General features: G+C 44.9%; 1 protein-coding gene across 1 annotated transcript; it reads left to right on the top strand.

Annotated features, from left to right (window-relative positions):
• The first annotated feature begins 7894 nt into the window (after positions 1 to 7894).
• Positions 7895 to 19559, top strand: ZNF425 (zinc finger protein 425). Its single transcript, XM_060021061.1, is given in 6 exon segments — positions 7895 to 7983; positions 11761 to 11887; positions 15039 to 15149; positions 17377 to 17730; positions 17733 to 18649; positions 18651 to 19559. Coding segments are annotated over 6 exon segments (2148 nt in total). The 5' UTR covers positions 7895 to 7965; the 3' UTR covers positions 19272 to 19559.

Below are 19559 nucleotides of genomic sequence, written 5' to 3'. Positions count from 1 at the left end.
GGGAATGGGAGATGGTCATTCCAATCAGAGTGAAGAGCCATGCAAAGTCCCAGAGGTGTGCTCAGCATGGGATATTCAGAAAAGTACATGAGGGGCAGTGCTGTTGGGTCTTAAAATGTGGTAAAGTGGGGAGCAGAGCGCCGATGCAGAAAGTTAGGTTGGCAAGCTAAATGAAATCATAAAAGAAGCTTGCCAAAAATTTAAAACAGCAATTAGGTAAGGAAACTGAAAGTGAACTAGTGATTATTATTTGTTTACACAACCATCAGGTTTAATCCCTACGTCAACCATATGACATACATGTTTTTTACTCCATAGTTTATGTGAATTTTTGGTGGGCAATTCTCCATTGTGTTTCTACATGTCTTGTAACAGTTTTTATCCTGGACTGGATAAAACTGTTTCATTTCAAGGGAATGTGTATGCAAACAACCTGGGAGGACAGAGACCATGTCTCCCCCTGGGGGAGAAGGCAGATTTTTTTCTTGACAAAGATAGTAAAGATATTGTCTTCCTCCAGGTCAGAGGTTGGACAAGTCAACTAACATCCCCCTTACAAGATTAACATAGGATTGCTAGATTAAATATAAGATGCCCAATTAAATTTGAATTTCAAATAAACCACACGTAATTTTTAGTGTCACTGTGCCCTGTGAAACATTTATATTAAAAATTATTTGGGGGGACTTCCCTGGTGGCGCAGTGGTTAAGAATCCACCTGCCAATGCAGGGGACACTGGTTCGAGCCCTGGTCCAGGAAGATCCCACATGCTACGGAGCAACTAAACCCATGTGCCACCACTACAAAGCCGGAGCTCTAGAGCCCATGAGCCACAACTACTGAGCCTGCGTGCCTAGAGACTGTGCTCTGCAACAAGCGAAGCCCCTGCAATGAGAAGCCCGCGCACTGCAATGAAGAGTAGCCCCTGCTCGCTGCAACTAGAGAAAGCCCGCATGCAGCAACGAAGACCCAACACAGCCAAAAATAAATTTTAAAAAATTATTTTTTGTTTATTTGAAACTCAAATTTAACTGGACATCTGTGTTTCTTCTTGTTAAATCTGGCAGCCCCAGCTGGGGGCTCCTAGGCTCGCTGTTCCTTGGCACAGGTCCGTTGTGTGTGCCTTAGCCACCTGGGCCATATTGTGTCACCCCCAGGAGTGAATTGACTGGAACACGAAGCTCACACTGCCTCCTGCTCTGTGAGTAACAGAGTCCTTTGTCTCTGACCCAGGAATCTCCTGTCTTGTCCAGCATCCATGGAAACTATGGCAGGCTAACTTGGGAACTTGCAAATAGGGTAAAACCCTGTGTAGTTCCTTACTTGACACCAATCCCCTATTGAGGCACACTTAGATTATTTCTAGTCTAAATAGATAATATTGCTTTTATAAGCAATATAGTAACAGATATCCTGGAACATAATTCTCTGTGCATAGGTACAAAACCATCTGTTGGAAAAATTCCTAGAAGTGGAATTGCTGGATTAAAAGGTGTGTACATTTAAAATGTTGGAGTAGGGACTTCCCTGTGGTTCAGTGGTTAAGACTCTGCACTTCCAATGCAAGGGGTGCTGGTTCGATCCCTGGTTGGGGAACTAAGAGCCCAAATGCTGTGCGGTGCAGCCAAAAATAATTAGAAAATAAGACAAAATGTTGACATCTATCAATAAATTGTCCTTCATAGAGGTCATGTTCACAAATTCTCACCAAGATGTATGAGAGTGCTTTTTTCTTCCATATTTGTAGCCCAATGTATTATGAACTTTTTTGATCTTTGCCAACCTAAGTAAAAAGTGGAATCTCATTTAATTTAACTTTGTATTTCTCTTATTATGAGTAAAGTTGAACATCTTAAGCTTAAAAGCCTTGGGAATTTCCTTTTCTGTGAACTGTTCACATTTAAAATATTTTTCTGTTGAGTTGTTGATGTTTTCTTGTTGAGTTGCACAAACTCTTTATATAACACAGCAATTTTTTATGTGTTATATATACTTTCCCTAGTTTGACATCTGCCATTTGGCATCTTGCAAAACAGAAATTTTTTAGTTTTATGTAATTGACATTTTCAGTCTTTTATGATTTTGGGGTTTGGTACCTTGCTTAGCAAGGCCCTCCCCGCTCTTGAGTTTTTTCTTTCTTTCTTTCTTTTTAATCCCTCACATTTTTGGAAGAAGTCTTCATGAAAGAAACAATAACTCAGAGACTTCCCTGGTGGTCCAGTGGGTAAGACTCTGTGCCCCCAGTACAGGAGGCCAGGGTTCAATCCCTGGTCGGGGAACTAGATTCCACATGCATGCCACAACTGAGAGTCCAAATGCTGCAACTAAGACCTGGAGCAGCCTAAATAAATAAATAAATATTAAAAAAAAAAATAACTCAAAACTTCAACCTCGCTTTCGGTGCATTTTGCTATCATCTCTGGGGGACTTCTGGTTCATTGACACTTTCTTTCTTTCTTTTTTACGTAGGTGGTATGACTTTATTTTCTTTATACTTTTGCATTTCTTTACAGAGACCTTCTTTTTTTTTTTGCGGTACACGGGCCTCTCACTGTTGTGGCCTCTCCCATCGCGGAGCACAGGCTCCGGACGTGCAGGCTCAGCGGCCATGACTCACGGGCCCAGCCGCTCCACGGCATGTGGGATCTTCCCAGACCGGGGCACGAACCCGTGTCCCCTGCATCGGCAGGCGGACTCTCAACCACTGCGCCACCAGGGAAGCCCGAGACCTTCTTTTTTATGATAAAAAATTATATTTTTGTTTGTGTAGGTTATACAGAGTTTTCTGACACTCAAAAAACTTTCCTTCTTATATTGTTCTCAAGCAAATTTTCAGACAATTGCAATGCTCTCAGATTAAAGCTTTTGGTAAAACTCATTATGGAAAGTGATCCAGATCCCAAGTCATTTAAAGAGAAGAGTTTTACTTGTTCTTTCTAGTCTTGCTTAAAGTGGCAACATATTTTGATTTTAATATTCTTTCATACAACAAAGATGTGTTTATCTACTCTGTATCAGATTTTGTACCCTGGCAATACAGCAGGGAACAAAACAAATTCCTGTCCCTATGAAGAAGGACATCTACATTGATCTCTCTCTTTTTTTTTTAATTGGGGTATAGTTGTTTTACAATGTTGTGTTAGTTTCTACCGTACAGCGAAGTGAAGTAGCATTCCCTGTGCTATACAGCAGGTTGACACTTTCACAGCACAAAGCACTCACTAACTTGGCACACTTGTGGGATTCCTCAGCATGGACACTGCAGAGACTACCTTGAGATGCATCAGAGGAAACTCTTGACGTATGTCTGGGGTGCTGCAAGTCCCAGGGGAGCTCGCTCTATCATTTCCAAAGTGAGACTATGACACTGGATTTCTCCAGGTTTCATTCCCGAAGAGATAGAAATGGTCACCATCACCAAAACACAGTATAACTGCAACCACAGAACATTTAATTTTGACAAGACAATGAGTAAGCAACAGGGTCCCAAGTCTTCCCCATGGCTACTTCCCCTGAATCCACATTTTATAAATTTATAGATGCCTCCTGGGGATTTATTTCAGGAACTCCCCATCTGTGTCATTGTTACACTTTCTCCAGCTCTTACGGGGGTAGAGAGCCTCGAACATATATTTTTTCCTCAGTTCACTACAGCTCATGGAAACGTTTCCTCAATGTAAGACTAGGAGGGCCAGATCTTTAGAATGGAAAGGGTGGACTTCCCTGGTGGCACAGTGGTTAAAAATCCGCCTGCCAATGCAGGGCACATGGGTTCGAGCCCTGGTCCGGGAAGATCCCACATGCCATGGAGCAACTAAGCCCATGAGCCACAACTACTGAGCCTGCGCTCTAGAGCCTGTGAACCACAACTACTGAGCCCGCGTGCTACAACTACTGGAGCCTGCACCCCTAGAGCCCGTGCTCCGCAACAAGAGAAGCCAATGCAATGAGAAGCCTGCGCACCTCAAAGAACAGTAGCCCCTGCTCGCTGCAACCAGAAAAAAGCCCGCGTGCAGCAACGAAGACCCAATGCAGCCAAAAATAAAATAAAATAAGTAAATTTAAAAAAAAAAGAAGGGAAAGGGTAATCTGTTAGGTGATGCATTTTGCCCCATACGGCAGGTGGGAGTGGCTAATACGATTCCTAAACAAAATTCTATGCCAGGCATCTGTTAATATGCAGCTGGGGACCAGACTGCCACATTCTTCCAGAATTCCTAGATTCAATACAGCCTCCCCCATTCATTCCTGCTTAAAAAACAAGAATTTTTCTCCTGCTAATTGAGGAGGAAACATCAGCGTTTGCTTGTAAATAGTGATTCAAATCAGAGTTCAAACTTGACAAATGCAACTTTACAATCTAAGCTGCAGGTTAGGATATGGTTTCTCTTTGGGGGTTGACAGGCACCTTCCTCCTCATTTCCAGCACCATACCAGAAAAAGAGCAGTGAACAGTGAATCCCAGTAATTTAAACAGATCCTGGCTTAGCCCCAGAAAAGAAAAAATAAAACAGAATATTATAGGTAACGTTCTTCCTCCGTGTGTGTGTGTGTGTGTGTGTGTGTGTGTGTGTGTGTGTGTATGTGTGTGTATAATTTTTCAGAATCTTGGGTTTCTCTAACCAGATATTTTAAAAGAACTGGTTCATGTATTTTCATTTAAGTGTATATGATGCTTCTCAGTGAAATGAGAAAGGGAGTTTTCCATCTGGTTCTGGGATTTTTAGATCTTTTATCTGCTCCTTTTAAAGAAGGTAATAACAACAGCTGACTTACGTTGAGCGCTTACTATACACCAAGCGCTGCTGGAATAAGCACATTGTAGCTTTTAGTTCTCATAGCGCCCCCATGTGGCAGATACTTCACATCTTGTGTGCCTCCAGTATGTGCTTAGTGGAATGATGGCACTCAAGTCTACTGACTGTGGAAAGCTTATAGAGGTTTAATATTAAAGAGGACTAGAGGAGTCCCAACAGTCACGCAGCAACACTTTCCATTTCCCCACTCGTTGCTTCTCCACCTCCAGAGATTCGATGATTATCTCAGAGGCAGGATGGTTTGAATGTGCAGACATCTATAACTGGACTTTCATTTCCTTCCTGCCTCTGGTCTAAGTTACTGGTTCTGAAACATTTGTGTGTGTAAGAACTGCTGTACATGGGCTTCCCTGGTGGCGCAGTGGTTGAGAGTCCGCCTGCCAATGCAGCGAACACGGGTTCGCGACCCGGTCCGCGAGGATCCCCCATGCTGTGGAGCTGCTGGGCCCATGAGCCATGGCCGCTGAGCCTGCGCGTCCGGAGCCTGTGCTCCACAACGGGAGAGGCCACAACAGTGAGAGGCCCGCGTACCGCCAAAAAGAACTGCTGTACAGAGTTGTATGAAACCATTAGGAGCAAATTGGAAGATGTTTGGGGTAATTTTGACTGTATCTGATTTTTGCCTAATATGCTGGATTTTATGCTGAATTCTTAGCAGGGAAATAACACAGGACTGGGAGATTCAGGCTAGGAGAGAAAATAAGACTCGAGAGAAGAAAGCCAAGGAGACTTCCAGGTAGGGTGAAGGATGTGCCTCTCCGCATACCAGACAATCTGAGGCCGAGGGAGGTGGGAGAGGGGCGAGGCCAGGAGGAATGAATGCCAGGTACTGTGATAAAACTGCTTTATCTATGTTCTCTCACTTAGTTTTTATTTTTATTTTTTATTTTTTGCTTACATATATTTTATTTTTAATTTTATTGAAGTGTAGTTGATTTACAATGTTGTGTTAGTTTCAGGTGTACAGCAAAGTGATTCAGTTATACATATACATATATTCATTCTTTTTCAGATTCTTTTCCCATATAAGTTGTTACAGAATATTGAGTAAAATTCCCTGTGCTATACAGTACTTCCTTGTTGGTTACCTTTTTTATATATAGTAGTGTGTGTATGTTAATCCCAAACTCATAATTTATTCCTATCCACCCCTCCCCCACCAACATTTCCCCTTTGGTAACCATAAGTTTGTTTTTGAAATCTGTGAGTCTGTTTCTGTTTTGTAAATAAGTTCATTTATATCATTTTTAAAATTAGATTCCATATATGAGTGATATCATATGATATTTGTCTTTCTCTGACTTACTTTACGTAGTATGGTAATCTTGAGGTCCATCCATGTTGCTGCAAACGGCATTATTTCATTCTTTTTTATGGCTGAGTAATATTCGATTTTATGTATGTACCACATTTTCTTTATACATTCCTCTGTCAATGAACATTTAAGTTGCTTCCCACTTAATTATTACAGTGACCCTTCAGATATGGAAACTAAGGTTCCAAGTGTCAAGTGACTTGCTTGGTGTCACAAAGATGGCGGACGGTATAGCCTATATCCAAAGCCAGGTCTTTCTCACATTAAACTCAAGCTCTTTCCACCATAGGTGGCTTCCTTGTGTAATAGGACTCCCTGAAGTCAGCCAGAAAGAACTCTGGGGAAAATGGAGATGTGCAAAGTTGGTTTGGGGTGGCCTAAAACTTGGGACAGGATAGTTGTGAGGCCGTGTAGGGAAACACCTTCCTCATTCATGGAGAACAGAAGGGCTGACCTGTACAGATGGTTTAGGAAGCTAAGCAGAATTTTACAAAAATAGCTGTATTCATGCCTATTTGTGATTTCTTTCCTTCTGTGTAAGAGACATCCGGAGACTGGGCAGCCACTTACACACCAAGTGTATAATAGGTAGGGGTGTCCTTCAGGTGCTCACCTTTCTGGTCTCCTGGGAATATCATTTGAATGTCCCAGTAAAAGACATTGTAAGCCCAGAAACTTAATTAGGCTGAAAACTGTAATCATTTGAGGAAAATCCATACCCCCAACTTTGAGGCCCCAGCAGCAGCTTTAGGAGAAATAATCACTGGCTACCACAACAACAGTGACATGCTCATTGGCAGCAGCAGAGGGACAACAGTGGAGACACTACAAGAGTCACTAAGGAAGTCACTCCAGACACGCATAAAGAGGAAGGGGTTTCAGTGGCTTTGAAGTCTCAGGAACACTACTAGTTAAGGGCATAAAGCAAATTTCACTGTGATAGAGCAAAGGCTGTCCAAGTAGTACAGATGGATATTAGAATAATAAGAACTACTTTAGATCCATATCTAACACCATAAACTGGATAGTTTTACATAGTTAAATGGTTTATCAGAGAAAATAAATTTGTATTTACTACTCACTGTATATACAGAGAAATTCTAAATACTTAAGTATCAGATTGCATCAAAGACAAAAATAAGTGAATTTGAAAATATACATTTGAAAAATCTTATAAGTCAAGCTACTGAATAAGAAATGTATGAGAAACATCACTGGATTATGTGATGTGACCGTGATGTGATATGGAATTTATATAAATATGTAAGATCATTTTCTAGGATCAAATAGGGAATGAAGAAAAACAAATGAGGAAAAACAAATTAATGCATAGAAAAGCCTAAAGCCTCATGGAACTAAATACCCACACACACAAATTAATAGAAGTGAAACATGGGACCTCTCTGCATTATTTCTTATAACTGCATATAAAACTACAATTATTTCAATAAAATTTTTAACTTAAAAAAGTCTATAGCGTCAATAGTAATTAAAGAAAGGTAAATCAGAACAAAGTTAAAATAAGACTATTTGACGTGAAGAGATATTTCACCGAAGAGGGTCTGTGGGTGAGAATTAGGCACATGAAAATGTGCTCGAGGTCCACTCCTGCGGCCGGCACAGCGCGGGCAGCTCCCGCGGCCGGCGTTCGCGCCTCCTAGCCGCAGGGGGCGCTGTGGGGGCGGAGCGGCCGCCTGTCCCAGCGTGCACCGCGCCCGGGCCGGCCCGGCTGGTCTGGGCGGAGCGCGGGACCGCCGTAGGGGAGGTGCCGCGGCGTCGCCTGGATTCCCGGGTAGCTGGGGGGCCGGGGTCGGGCGGGACCGCGAGGGGACATGGCCGAGCCGGCTCCGGTAAGAGGGGCCGTGGACGATGCGGGCCCCGTCGCGATCTGGAGTGGGCTCCCGGTTCAGAGAGTGAGGCGGTGGGAGCCCCGGCCGGGGATTGTCTGTAAGCAGGACTGCGCTCCTACCCCGGGCCGGAGAAGGCGCGGTCTAGGTGCTCGAGTTGTTGTGAGGTTGATCTGGGAGAAAGGGGTCCGTGGAGAAACCCAGGGTCACGCTTGTGGTCCGTTCAGTTCCCCTGCTGTTCCCGTCCTGTGCGGGGGTCTCTGAACGTCCCGGTTTTTCTTGGGCTCACGTTCCGAGCTCTGCTGACATGGAGTTTCAGAGAAGCACATCTTCATCAGCAAGTGAGGAAAAGTTGGATGGAGACTGCTCCCTCTAGGAAAAGACGGAAAACTTAACCAGTTTGGGTGGTTATCCTAATTCAGATTTACCACGAATACTCTAGTGATTTAATGGAAAATTTGAACACTGGTTTTAGAGTTTGAAAGACATATCCCAAGCCTAATCCAGGAAACTCTACATTCAATTAAGTTCTAAGTATGCAAGTTCTCCTTGTATCTCCACTGAGATTTCCTATCTAATAATCTCACTAATGTAATGCATTTTCTTTCCTTCTGCTTCTCACCCCTCTCTCCCAGCATTCCTTGGCAGGTACCAATTCTGTTCAGATTTCTTCAGGCCGCCTCTCTTCAACGTCCTGGAATATCTCTCTCTGTTCTGTGAAACTTGGTGGTTTGTAATAGTTCTTCTTTGACTATAAGTTTGAGTCCACAGAAAAAGCTCAAGTGATGTCAGCTTCTTGGCTGTTGTGTTATTGGGGGTAGGCAGGGAGAAATCAGCATTTTTCTGGTTGATTTTCCTTTTCACTGGAGCAGTTCAGTGCTAATTGTGAGAATGCTCACAGAAAAAGTCTTTTGTAGGTGGAAAGCACGTGGGTGAGTTGCAAGTAAACAGTAGAGGAATTTCTTTGAAAGTCCCACCTTAAATGCAACACCGAGTTTTAACTTGTTTGTTATACTAGCTGATACTTCAGCTTTGGGCGCCTGTAATAGTTTTGATGATGGAATTTTATCTCTGCAACTTTTCTCTTCAGAAAGTGTCGAGTGGCCCTGGTTGTGGAGTTTCCTAGATTCCTTTATTGGGAGAGTTTACTTTGTAGCATTTGGGACCAACATTTTTCATATACTTGCGAAGAGCCCGAGCTGTCTTGTGAGTTGCCCAGCACTTGCCTTGGTAGGCTCTCATCTACATTTGTAGTACAGAATTTGAAAGGAGTGAAATGGAATCTTCACAAGCTAAATTATATATCTTCTCTTCCTTCCCTATTGTCACAGTGCATCTGTCCTTCGAACCTCCAGGAAGAGCGGTCCTGGTTAGTCAGTCCATACCAGAGGTTGTAGATTAAACGTCCATGAACAAATTGTGGCTCGCAGCTGTGTGTTTTGGGTGTTTGTTTGTTTGTTTGTTTTTAACTATTCCTTGTTAAAATTGTGAATTTTAGTTGCCAAAATGTAAAAATCAGGAGAGTTCACATAAAACTGTCACATCCAGGGACTTCCCTGGTGGCAGTGGTTAAGACTCCACACTCCCAATGCAGGGGGGCCCGGGTTCGATCCCTGGTCAGGGAACTAGATCCCACATGCATGCCGCAACTAAGAGTTTGCATGCCACAATGAAGGAGCCCACGTGCCGCAATGAAGGAGACTTTGAGCCACATCTAAAGGAGGCTGTTTGCCACAACTAAGATGCAGTGCAACCAAAATAAATAAATAAATATATATATATATATATGGACTGTCACATCCAAATGTAAAATGTTAAGCTCTAAGATGACATTGGAGAAAACCTTTGGGACCTAGGGCTTGGTAAAAAGTTCATAGATGTGGCACCAAAAGCACAATCTATAAAAGAAAAAAATGATGAGTTGGATGTCATCAAAATTAAAAACTTTTGCTCTGGGAAAAATTCTGTTAAGAGGGTGAAAAGACAAGCTACGGATGGAGGAGGGCATATTTGCAAACCACATATCTGACAAAGGACTTATATCTAGAATATATAAAGAACTCTCAAAATTCAACAACAACCAAAAAAAACAGTCCAATTAGAAAATGGGCAAAAGACATGAAGAGACAGTTCACCAAAGAGGATATGTGGATGAGAAATAAGCACATGAAAAGATGCTCATCATCATTATTCATTAGAGAAGTGCAAACTCGAATCCCAATGAGATCACTGCACAACTATTAGAATGATGAAAATAAAAAATAGCAACATTGGGAATTCCCTGGCAGTCCAGTGGCTAAGACTCCACCCTTCCAAGGCAGGGGGTGCGGGTTTGATCCCTGGTCAGGGAACTAAGACCCCACATGCTGCGCGGTGCGGGCAAAAAAAAAAAAAAAAAAGCAACATTACCAAATGCTGGTGAGGATGCTGAGAAATGATCTCTCATGCATTGCTGGTAGGAATGTAAAAGGGTTCAGCCACTCTGGAAAATGGTTTCTTAGAAAACAACATATACTTCCCATATGGCCCTGTAGTTGTAGACCTCGGCATTTATCCCAGAAAAATGAAATGTATCCCCACCAAAAACTTGTACATGATTATTTATAGCAGATTTTTGGTAATAGCCCCAAACTAGAAACAACTACATTGTCCCTCAATAGGTAAGTGGTTAAGCAAACTGTGGTATACCCATACCATTGACTACTGCTCAGCAATAGAAAGAAATGAAATATTGATAAGCAATAAACACGGCTTGGATGGATCTCAAGAGCATTATGATGGCTGAAAAATGTCAATTTCAAGAAGTTGCATACTATGACTTTTTTTTTTTGGCCACGTTACATGGCATGCAGTATCCCAGTTCCCTGACCAGGAATTGAACCCGTGCCCCCTGCAGTGGATGCATGGAGTCCTAACCACTGGACTGCCAGTGAATTCTCTGACTTCATTTTTGTAACAGTCTTGAAATGACAAAGTTACAGAGACGGGTAATAGATTAGTGGGTGTGATTAGGAAGGGGTAGCCCAAAGGAGATCTCTGGTCATGGAATAGTTTTGTTCATGATTGCAGGGTGGTTATATGAGTCAGCACATGTGATGAAATCACGTAGAATTACACACACACTACCAATGTCAGTTTCATGGTTTTGACAGTGTACTATAATGATGTACCGTGTGACCATTGGGGTAAACTGAAGGGTACAGGGAACCCGTCTGTACTACCTTTGAATCTATAATCGTTTCAAAATTTAAAAGTTACTTTAAAAATTGACATATCTGGGGCTTCTCTGGTGGCGCAGTCGTTGGGAGTCCGCCTGCCGATGCAGAGGATGCGGGTTCGTGTCCTGGTCCGGGAAGATCCCACATGCCGCGGAGCGGCTGGGCCCATGAGCCACGGCCGCTGAGCCTGCGCGTCCGGAGCCTGTGCTCCGCAACGGGAGAGGCCGCAACAGTGAGAGGCCCGCGTACCGCATTGACATATCTGGCGACACTGGCCCAGTCTTACACTGCAGTAATTGTTTGCTGCTGTGTGAAGTATCCTCCTTGAGACGGGACATGTGCTCAAAGGCCTGCTATTCATCCATTCACTTTACTTAGTTCCAACAGACCTCTGTGACCCCTTTATTATGTTCGTGGCACCATCCAGAGATAACTACTTTAATACCGTTCCTTCCTGTCTCTTCTTTTTTTTTTTTTCCTTCCTGTCTCTTAAAGACACGGATGTTGAAAAACACAGTAGCCTTGAAATGAAAATATATGTATGTACTGTTTATGATTTCAGTTTCCCGTGGCATTTGATGATGTGGCCTTGTACTTTCTGGAGCGAGAGTGGGAAATCCTGGAGAAGTGGCAGAAGGACATGTATCAGCAGGAAATGAAGACCAATTATGAGAGCCTTGATTCCCTGGGTGAGATGCGTTTCTAAGGAATCGCTTTTTGGGACCCAACCTGATACTAGTAGGCTTTCTTCCCTTTATTGGCTGTTGGCTGGTTGAATATGATACTGTGCCCAATCCACATTCAGAATGTCTCTTCAACTTCCTGTAATGGCCTGGGAATTTTGTCCCTTTTTATCCGGTTATATCTGTGCCCCTCAGCCTTGTTAACACTCTGCATTCTCTATCTCCCACTCCAACCCTCCCCCTTTTCTCCCACAGTTAGAATTACAAAATAATCTAATTGCCTCTCTCTTTTTTAAGTGTGTTGTTTTATTTCTTTAACTGATACTTTAGTGCCTGCTTATGTTGCCTGAATGAGATGCATCCTTATAAGAACTAAGTCTCTCATGAAGGGGCCATAGTTATTATATTAGAATAAGCTGAGGACCCAACACATTGCAGAACGTGGATACGACAGGGATGAAAGTTTCCCTGGTAAAGGGAGAGAGAAGAGAGCAGGGGGATGGGATACTTAGGTATCTCCAGGGAAGTACTCAGGAAGTGGATTGGAAGAGAAATTTGGGGAGATTGTACCTCACTGCTTACTCATCTTGCTCTAACTCAGTCTTGTGTCATAAAGAATAGTTCTCCTCTTATCAATTTAATAGGTGATCTCAGTATACCTGAAGAATTCTTTCTCTCTTTGGGGGTTTATAATTCTGTCTGAGATATGAATGACAAGAGGGAGTCAACCATGTGAAATCATGGGGAAGAAAATTCTAAGCAGAGAAAGAACTAGTGCAAAGGCCCAAAGGTTGGAGTGAATGAGCTCAGTACATGGTGGGAACCACAGTGAGGCTATTGTGGTATATGCACAGAGGGTTAGCACAAGAGTGATGGGAGAAGAGGACAGAAAGCGCAGCTATGCCGAATTGTGAAGGGCCTCTAGGCTGAGGCGCAGGGTTGGATTTTATTCTAAAGATAAAGGGAAGATGATAGGGGGATTTTTTTTTTTTCTGCCACACCACACAGCTTGTGGGCTTTTAGTTCCCTCACCAGGGATTGAACCTGCGCCCTCGGCAGTGAAAGCACAGAGTCCTAACCACTGGGCCACCAGGGAATTCCCATGGGGGATTTAAATAGAGAAGTAATATGATATCTTTTTTTTTTAATGATTACTTGGGTTGCTATGTGGAAAATAAATTGTAGTGCGTAGAAATAAAGGAGAGAGACCAACCAGGAGCCTTGGCAGTACTGGTGAACCTTTGTGGCAGCTGAACCAGGTATGTAGTAATGAAGGTAGAGAGCAGGAGGCAGTCTCCAAATATGTTTTGGAGGTAGCATCGCAGATTTTGCCAGTGGCTTGCAGTGGAGTCCAGTGAAAGAAGAACCAACTTCTAGATTTTTGGCTTGAGTATCTTGATGGCAGTGTTTGTTTTGTTTTGTTTTAAAGAGCAATGCCTTTTGTTTTTTTAAAATTTATTTAATTTAATTTATTTTTGGCTGCGTTGGGTCTTTGTTGCTGCGCACAGGCTTTCTCTAGTTGCGGCGAGTCAGGGCTACTCTTGGTTGCGGTGCGCAGGCTTCTCATTGCAGTGGCTTCTCTTGTTGCAGAGCATGGGCTCTAGAGCGCAGGCTCGGTAGTTGTGGCCCACAGGCTCAGTTGCTCCGCAGCATGTGGGATCTTCCCGGACCAGGGCTTGAACCCATGTCCCTGGCATTAGCAATGCTGATTCCCAACCACTGCGCCACCAGGAAAGCCCCGATGGCAGTGGTTTTATTCACTGACATGAGGAAGGCTCGGGAGAGAGCAGGTTTTGGCCACATTAAGTTTGAGATGCTTATTAAACATTTATATGGAAATATAAAGTAGATAATTGAGTATGCGAGACTGGAATTCCAGTGAAATCAGGACTGGATTCACACGTTTGGGGTCATTGTATAAATGACATTTAAACCACAGGGCCAGTTGGGATCATTTAGGGAGAATTTGTCAATAGGACAGGACACCCCCAGCTGTCCCCAGGATACCCCAACAGTTAGGGTCAAGCTAAGGAGACTGAGGCCAGTAGGGTAGGAGAAACTACAGCCCTGTGCTGATCCAGTGTTGAGTTTTGAGTTATCACAATCCTTGGGCTTGGAGAATCCAGTGTGATTTTCCCAAATTTTAAAAAGCAAACAGTATTATTTGCAAATGGTTTTCTTTACAGGATGTCCAGATCCTAACTCCAGAGATTAGGATTTAGCAGGTCCCGGCTCAGGCCCAGGCATCTACGTTTTTAACAAGTACTTCAGGTGCTGCTAATGCTGGTGGTAACTAGGTCACTTTGAGAAACACTGATCCAAGGGCTGAGCCGTAGGTGACACCACTGCAGGGTATCTGATGCATCTTTAAAATCCCTCCACTACTTTGTAACAACCCCTCCTCCCTTCAGGCTGATGTCATTAGACACATTACTCTCCACTTCTTCATAATCACTGTCATTTAACAGCCTCCTGGTTCCTTCATTACGTTGATCAAGAAAGAATGTGGGCGGGACTTCCCTGGTGGCACAATGGTAAAGAATCCTCCTTCCAATGCAGGGGGCCCGGGTTCGATCCCTGGTCAGGGAACTAGATCCCACATGCATGCTGCAATTAAGAGTTCGAATGCCACAACTAAGGAACTGGCGAGCCACAACTAAGGAGTCCGCAAGCTGCGACTAAGGAGTCTGCCTTCGGCAACTAAGACGTGGCACAACCAAATAAATAAATAAAATATTAGAAAGAATGTGGGCACCTCAGTAATTGGTTCCTTAGATGTGCAGAGTCTAATCAGAAAAGTTTAGTCACCTGGGTTCCCTCCTTGACCCCCCCCCCCCCGCCTCCCCGCCCCCGACTACTCTTTATTTTACTCACATGGTTCTCATAATGATCCCTTTTGAATACTTTCTGCCTGGATCCTCATCATCCCCAACCTCGCTGTTTCCTTTAATTTTGTGAAATATTGTCGGGAACATTTAACAGTTATTCATGTAATCAAGAGTTTCCATTTTTTTTTTTAAACTAACATTGATCTCATGTCTCCAGGAATCAAGGTCAGCCATGAAACTAAAGTTAAAATTAAAAATTAAAAACTAAAATTGTTTTTAGTCAAGTACTCAGGAAACCCAGACTGAGTCTGTGTGGACTCTCTCTGCAGGCTGTATTTCTTCAAAGCCAGATTTGATCACCTGGATGGAACAAGGAAGAATGCTGTTAATCAGAGACCAGGGACACTTAGAGAAAACACAAATGACACTTAGCCTTTCTGGTGAGTAGATGGATTTGAGAGCCTGACTCATTTATTCTCCTAGCCTTGTTTGCTAATCTTTCTGCAGAGTCAGCAGGACGTAGTGAATAAGAAATATTATTTTGATGGAGAATGTTATTTTTTTTCACTCAAGTTGGTAGCAAATATGTCTTACTTTTATAAAGAAGGAAGTTGTATATATTTCATTAAAAAAAAAAAAGCAGAAAATGGAACTGCCTTTAAGAGAACAGTAAAGGATCCATTTGTCCAGTCCTGAGGAAAAACCGTCTTCCCCATCACATCATCATGTCCATTTGTGTACAGAGAAATGAGAAGCCTTCCAATTTTGTACAGTATATTTTTTTATTGTACAGATTTTTAGAACTTGGGATTTTTTTATTCCTTTTGAAGGATTACTTTTTAATTCCTTGTATCATAAGGAAAACATTTTAAATATATTAATACTTTAAGTATTTAAGAGAATGTGTCATTTTTTAGAGTATGTTAATGCTTTACTAAATGGAGATCTACTAAGTCTCTGGGTATCAAGGACTCTCCTGAAAAAGAGGGAATTTAAACCCAGGAAGTGTGTGACTAGCTCCATCGGAGGATAAAAGAATTCCCAGGGGCTTCATTTCACTGCTACTGTCTATTAATTCACTCATCTAATCAGTGTTGTCCCTACCATGTTCATAGGACTATGTCACATATTATTTAGGCCAGGGGTTGGGAGAGAGATATATATATGTGTTTTCCCACTCTAAGAGTTATTGTCTGTCTTACTGACCTACTGACATGGCAGTTAGGTTAGTCAATTATATTGAACTATTGGATTAGTCAACTATAAAATAAGACTGTATACACTTATAAATAGTAAGTGGCAATGATAATAAAGCGCTATAGGGATTTAGAGGAGAAAGCAGAGAAGAGACAGCAATATCCCAGGAGGACTTCTAAAGGAATTAGGATTTAAATAGCATAGAATGGGCATATTTGGTAAGGCAAAGAAGATTCAACAGGGGTCATACATGAGCTGAGGCTTAGAGGTGGGAACAAGCCTGTTATATTTAGAAAATGGAAGGTGCTGAGTATAGCTGAATGTTATTTGTGGGACATAGTGGAAGATGGGGGGTGGCAGTGGTGGCACATAATTGGTATCAGAGACCAAAAATGCCATGGTGGGAGTTTAATTTCATCCTTTAGAAAGGGCCTGGAAAGGTTTTTGAGTACCAAAGAATGAACGACGTTTGTGGCTGTCCCTAAAAACAAATGTTTCCTTTGTACCAGGTGGTACTCACCCAGTAACACAACTACTCCCCTGCCTGGGATAAACAGTAAGTGATGAGAAATAGGATTCAAGGAGACAGGCAAGTATGCTCTTCTCATGGTCCAGGCAAAAGCTGTGGGTGCTAACTTAGTAAATGACATCATCTAGTTGGAAACATCTGTGTTGTTGAGATGACCTCAGAGCAGAATCAGAGTCCTGCTCTGGGGCAAGCCTGATAGGTGAGGTTTGCTCCCAGGTTAAGAGATTTAAAAAAGGAGAGCTACGTGACCCACTGCAACAGCATGAGGGAGAAAAAGATGTTCTGGAACATAGCAGCTCAGATGATGGTCGGGAATTGTCCTCTCCAGGTGTGGTGGGTGAGAATAAGGTAGCAGCTCAGCTCCCTCTGTACCCTGTCATCATGGCTTTTACTTTGGGAACAGCAGTGACTTTCTTATAATTCGGAGTTCCTTGGGAAAGGGAATTATTTCCACAGTGTTCTTTGTGAATTCAGTAAATTGCCATTTGACATTCCTAAGAAATATATGTCCTATTAGCACTTTTTCAGAAAACTTTTCCTGAAATGTGTGGTGGAAGGGTGCAAGAATATGACCCGAAGCCTTCCTACTTAAATATTGTGCTATTTATTTCACAGATTTAAAGAAATATTATAATGAAATGGTCAGATTCTCAGAGTAACTCATTTTTATTTTCTTGCAAGTTCTGCTTAGCCTCTGAGGGTCCTCATAGGCTCACAAAATGTATTTGCCTGCCAGTTTTTTCACGCTAAGCCTTTTGTTAACAAATGATGAAAGGATGTGCACATCCAAGTTAAACTTCAATATAATTCACCTGTGGCAGGCAGATTCGCAAAGTCATGGGGACAACGGGAGTCCCTTTCCCACGTTGTCAGTGATGTGAAGACAGTCCTTGACCCCGCAGGCCCATCACTGATGAGGGAGGGCCTTTTTGTCTCTCCAGGTGACCAGGGAACTCTCGGGGCAAAAGAGGAGGAATGCCATTTAAATGGTCTCCAAGAGCAGGGCTTCTGTGCTCCCTTATCCAAGGAGGAAAGAAAGATTTTATCAGATCAAAGAGCCGCCTTACAACACCCAAGTCTCCAAGAAACAGAGATTCTAAATAATAAAAGCCTCGACATCACAGCATCTAATCAGGACAAGAACGATCCACGGCATAAGCCAATGGGAAGCCCAGATCGCCTGGAAATTCCACCAGGTCTGAGACTTTATTCCTGCTTTGTCTGTAGGAAGGTCTTCCAGATAAAGAGAGCCTTTGTGAAGCACAAAAGGAACCACCGCGAGAGCCAGTCCTGTCAATCCCGAAGCACAAAAACAAGTCCAGGGGGAAGGCGGAGCTCAGGTGGCTCCGGGCGGTCCCGTGTAAGCAGCCTTTCTGGCGCGGCGCGTGCGAGCAGAGCAGCTGTCTCAGGTGCAGCCTGGCCCTGCACCAGGTGGCTCGCCCGGGCCCGTGGCCCTTCCAGTGCCCCGAGTGTGGCAGGGCCTTCCGGTCCAAAGCCGCCCTGAAAAAGCATGTGTGTTCGCCCAGAGGGGAGAGGCCGTTTTCCTGCCGGGAGTGTGGCCGGGGGTTCACCCAGCAGGACGAGCCGGCCGAGCACCTGCGGGTGCACAGCGGAAGGACACCCTTCCAGGGTCCGCAGGGCGGCAGAGGCCCCTCGCGGGAGGCGGCCGCGAGGGCCCACCAGCGGGCACACCGCGGGGAGAAGCCATTCTCCTGTGACGACTGTGAGCGGAAGTTCACCCACCGGAGCAAGCTCACCGAGCACGTCCGAGTTCACACGGGGAAGAAGCCCTTCCGGTGTCCGGAGTGCCAGAGAAGCTTCCGCCTCAAGAGCAGCCTGCGGGCCCATCTCTGTCGGCACAGCGGGAGGAAGCCCTTCCGGTGCCCAGAGTGCGGCCGCAGCTTCTGCTGGAGGAACGCCATGAAGGCGCACAAGCGTCTGCACAGCCAGGAGAAGCCCTTCTCCTGCGCCCAGTGCGGCCGGGGGTTCACCCAGCCCTCAAAGCTCGCGCGCCACCGCCGCGTCCACGCCAGGCAGACGGCGTTCCCCTGCGAGCGGTGCGGGAGGACCTTCCCGCGGCGCTCGGGGCTCACGCGGCACCTCCAGGTCCACACTGAGGAGAAGCCCTTCTCCTGCGCCCAGTGCGGCCGGGGCTTCCACCGCCGCGCGCATCTCGCCGAGCATTGGTGACTCCACGGCGGGGCCGAGCCCTATCCGGTGCCCCGAGTGCAGCCGGAGCTTCTCCTTGAAGGCCTCCCTGAATCTGCACCGGCGGCAGCACGCGGGCGAGCGGCCCTTCCCGTGCGGCGAGTGCGGCAAGGCCTACGCTCAGCCGTCCCAGCTCGCCGAGCACGCGAGGGTCCACAGCGGGGAGAAGCCCTTCCGGTGCCCCGAGTGCGACAGGGGCTTCCGGCTCAGAGGGAACCTGAAGAGCCACCTGCTCCAGCACAGCGGCCAGAAGCCCTTCTCCTGTGCGACGTGTGGCCGAAGCTTCGCTCAGCCGTACAGGCTCACGGAGCACGTACGCGTCCACAGCGGCGAGAAGCCCTTCCGGTGCCCCGAGTGCGGCAAGAGCTACTGCCTCCGGGGAAGCTTGAAGGCGCACCTGCACACGCACAGCGGCGAGAAGCCCTTCGGGTGTCCCGAGTGCGGCAAGGGCTTCCTCCAGAAGAGAAGTCTGGAGACCCATCTGCACCGTCACCGCGGGGAGAGGCCTTTTTCTTGTGCTGAGTGTGGAAGGGGCTTCACCTACCTGGGGGCGCTTAACACCCACATTGCCATGCACGCCAGGGAGCAGCCCTTCAGTCTCGAGGTCACTCCACTCAGAAAGCAGTGACAGCTCTGCGGTGGGGCCATTGGCTCTGTTGGCGCTGGCTGAGGCAGGACGAAAAATTCAGCCAACATGCTTCAGCCACACTGGCCAGCACGGAGCAGGCGGCCGTGAGGGCTCCTTGACGAAGGTTCCAGATAATCCAGGCACAGCGTCTAGAGACTGGAGGAAAGCAAGCTTTTTGTGGAAGGCGCTGGTCATCCTGATGTGAGAGTCAGGTTAGAGCTCCTCCTTTAGCCTTTTCCCCCTCTTTTTTGTAATAAAGTTTCTTGTGACAGAAGTTCCTTACATTAT

The sequence above is a fragment of the Delphinus delphis genome, chromosome 9 (assembly GCF_949987515.2).
Source record: "Delphinus delphis chromosome 9, mDelDel1.2, whole genome shotgun sequence".
Taxonomy (NCBI): Eukaryota; Metazoa; Chordata; class Mammalia; order Artiodactyla; family Delphinidae; genus Delphinus; species Delphinus delphis.
This window is presented reverse-complemented; position numbering and strand designations above follow the sequence as displayed.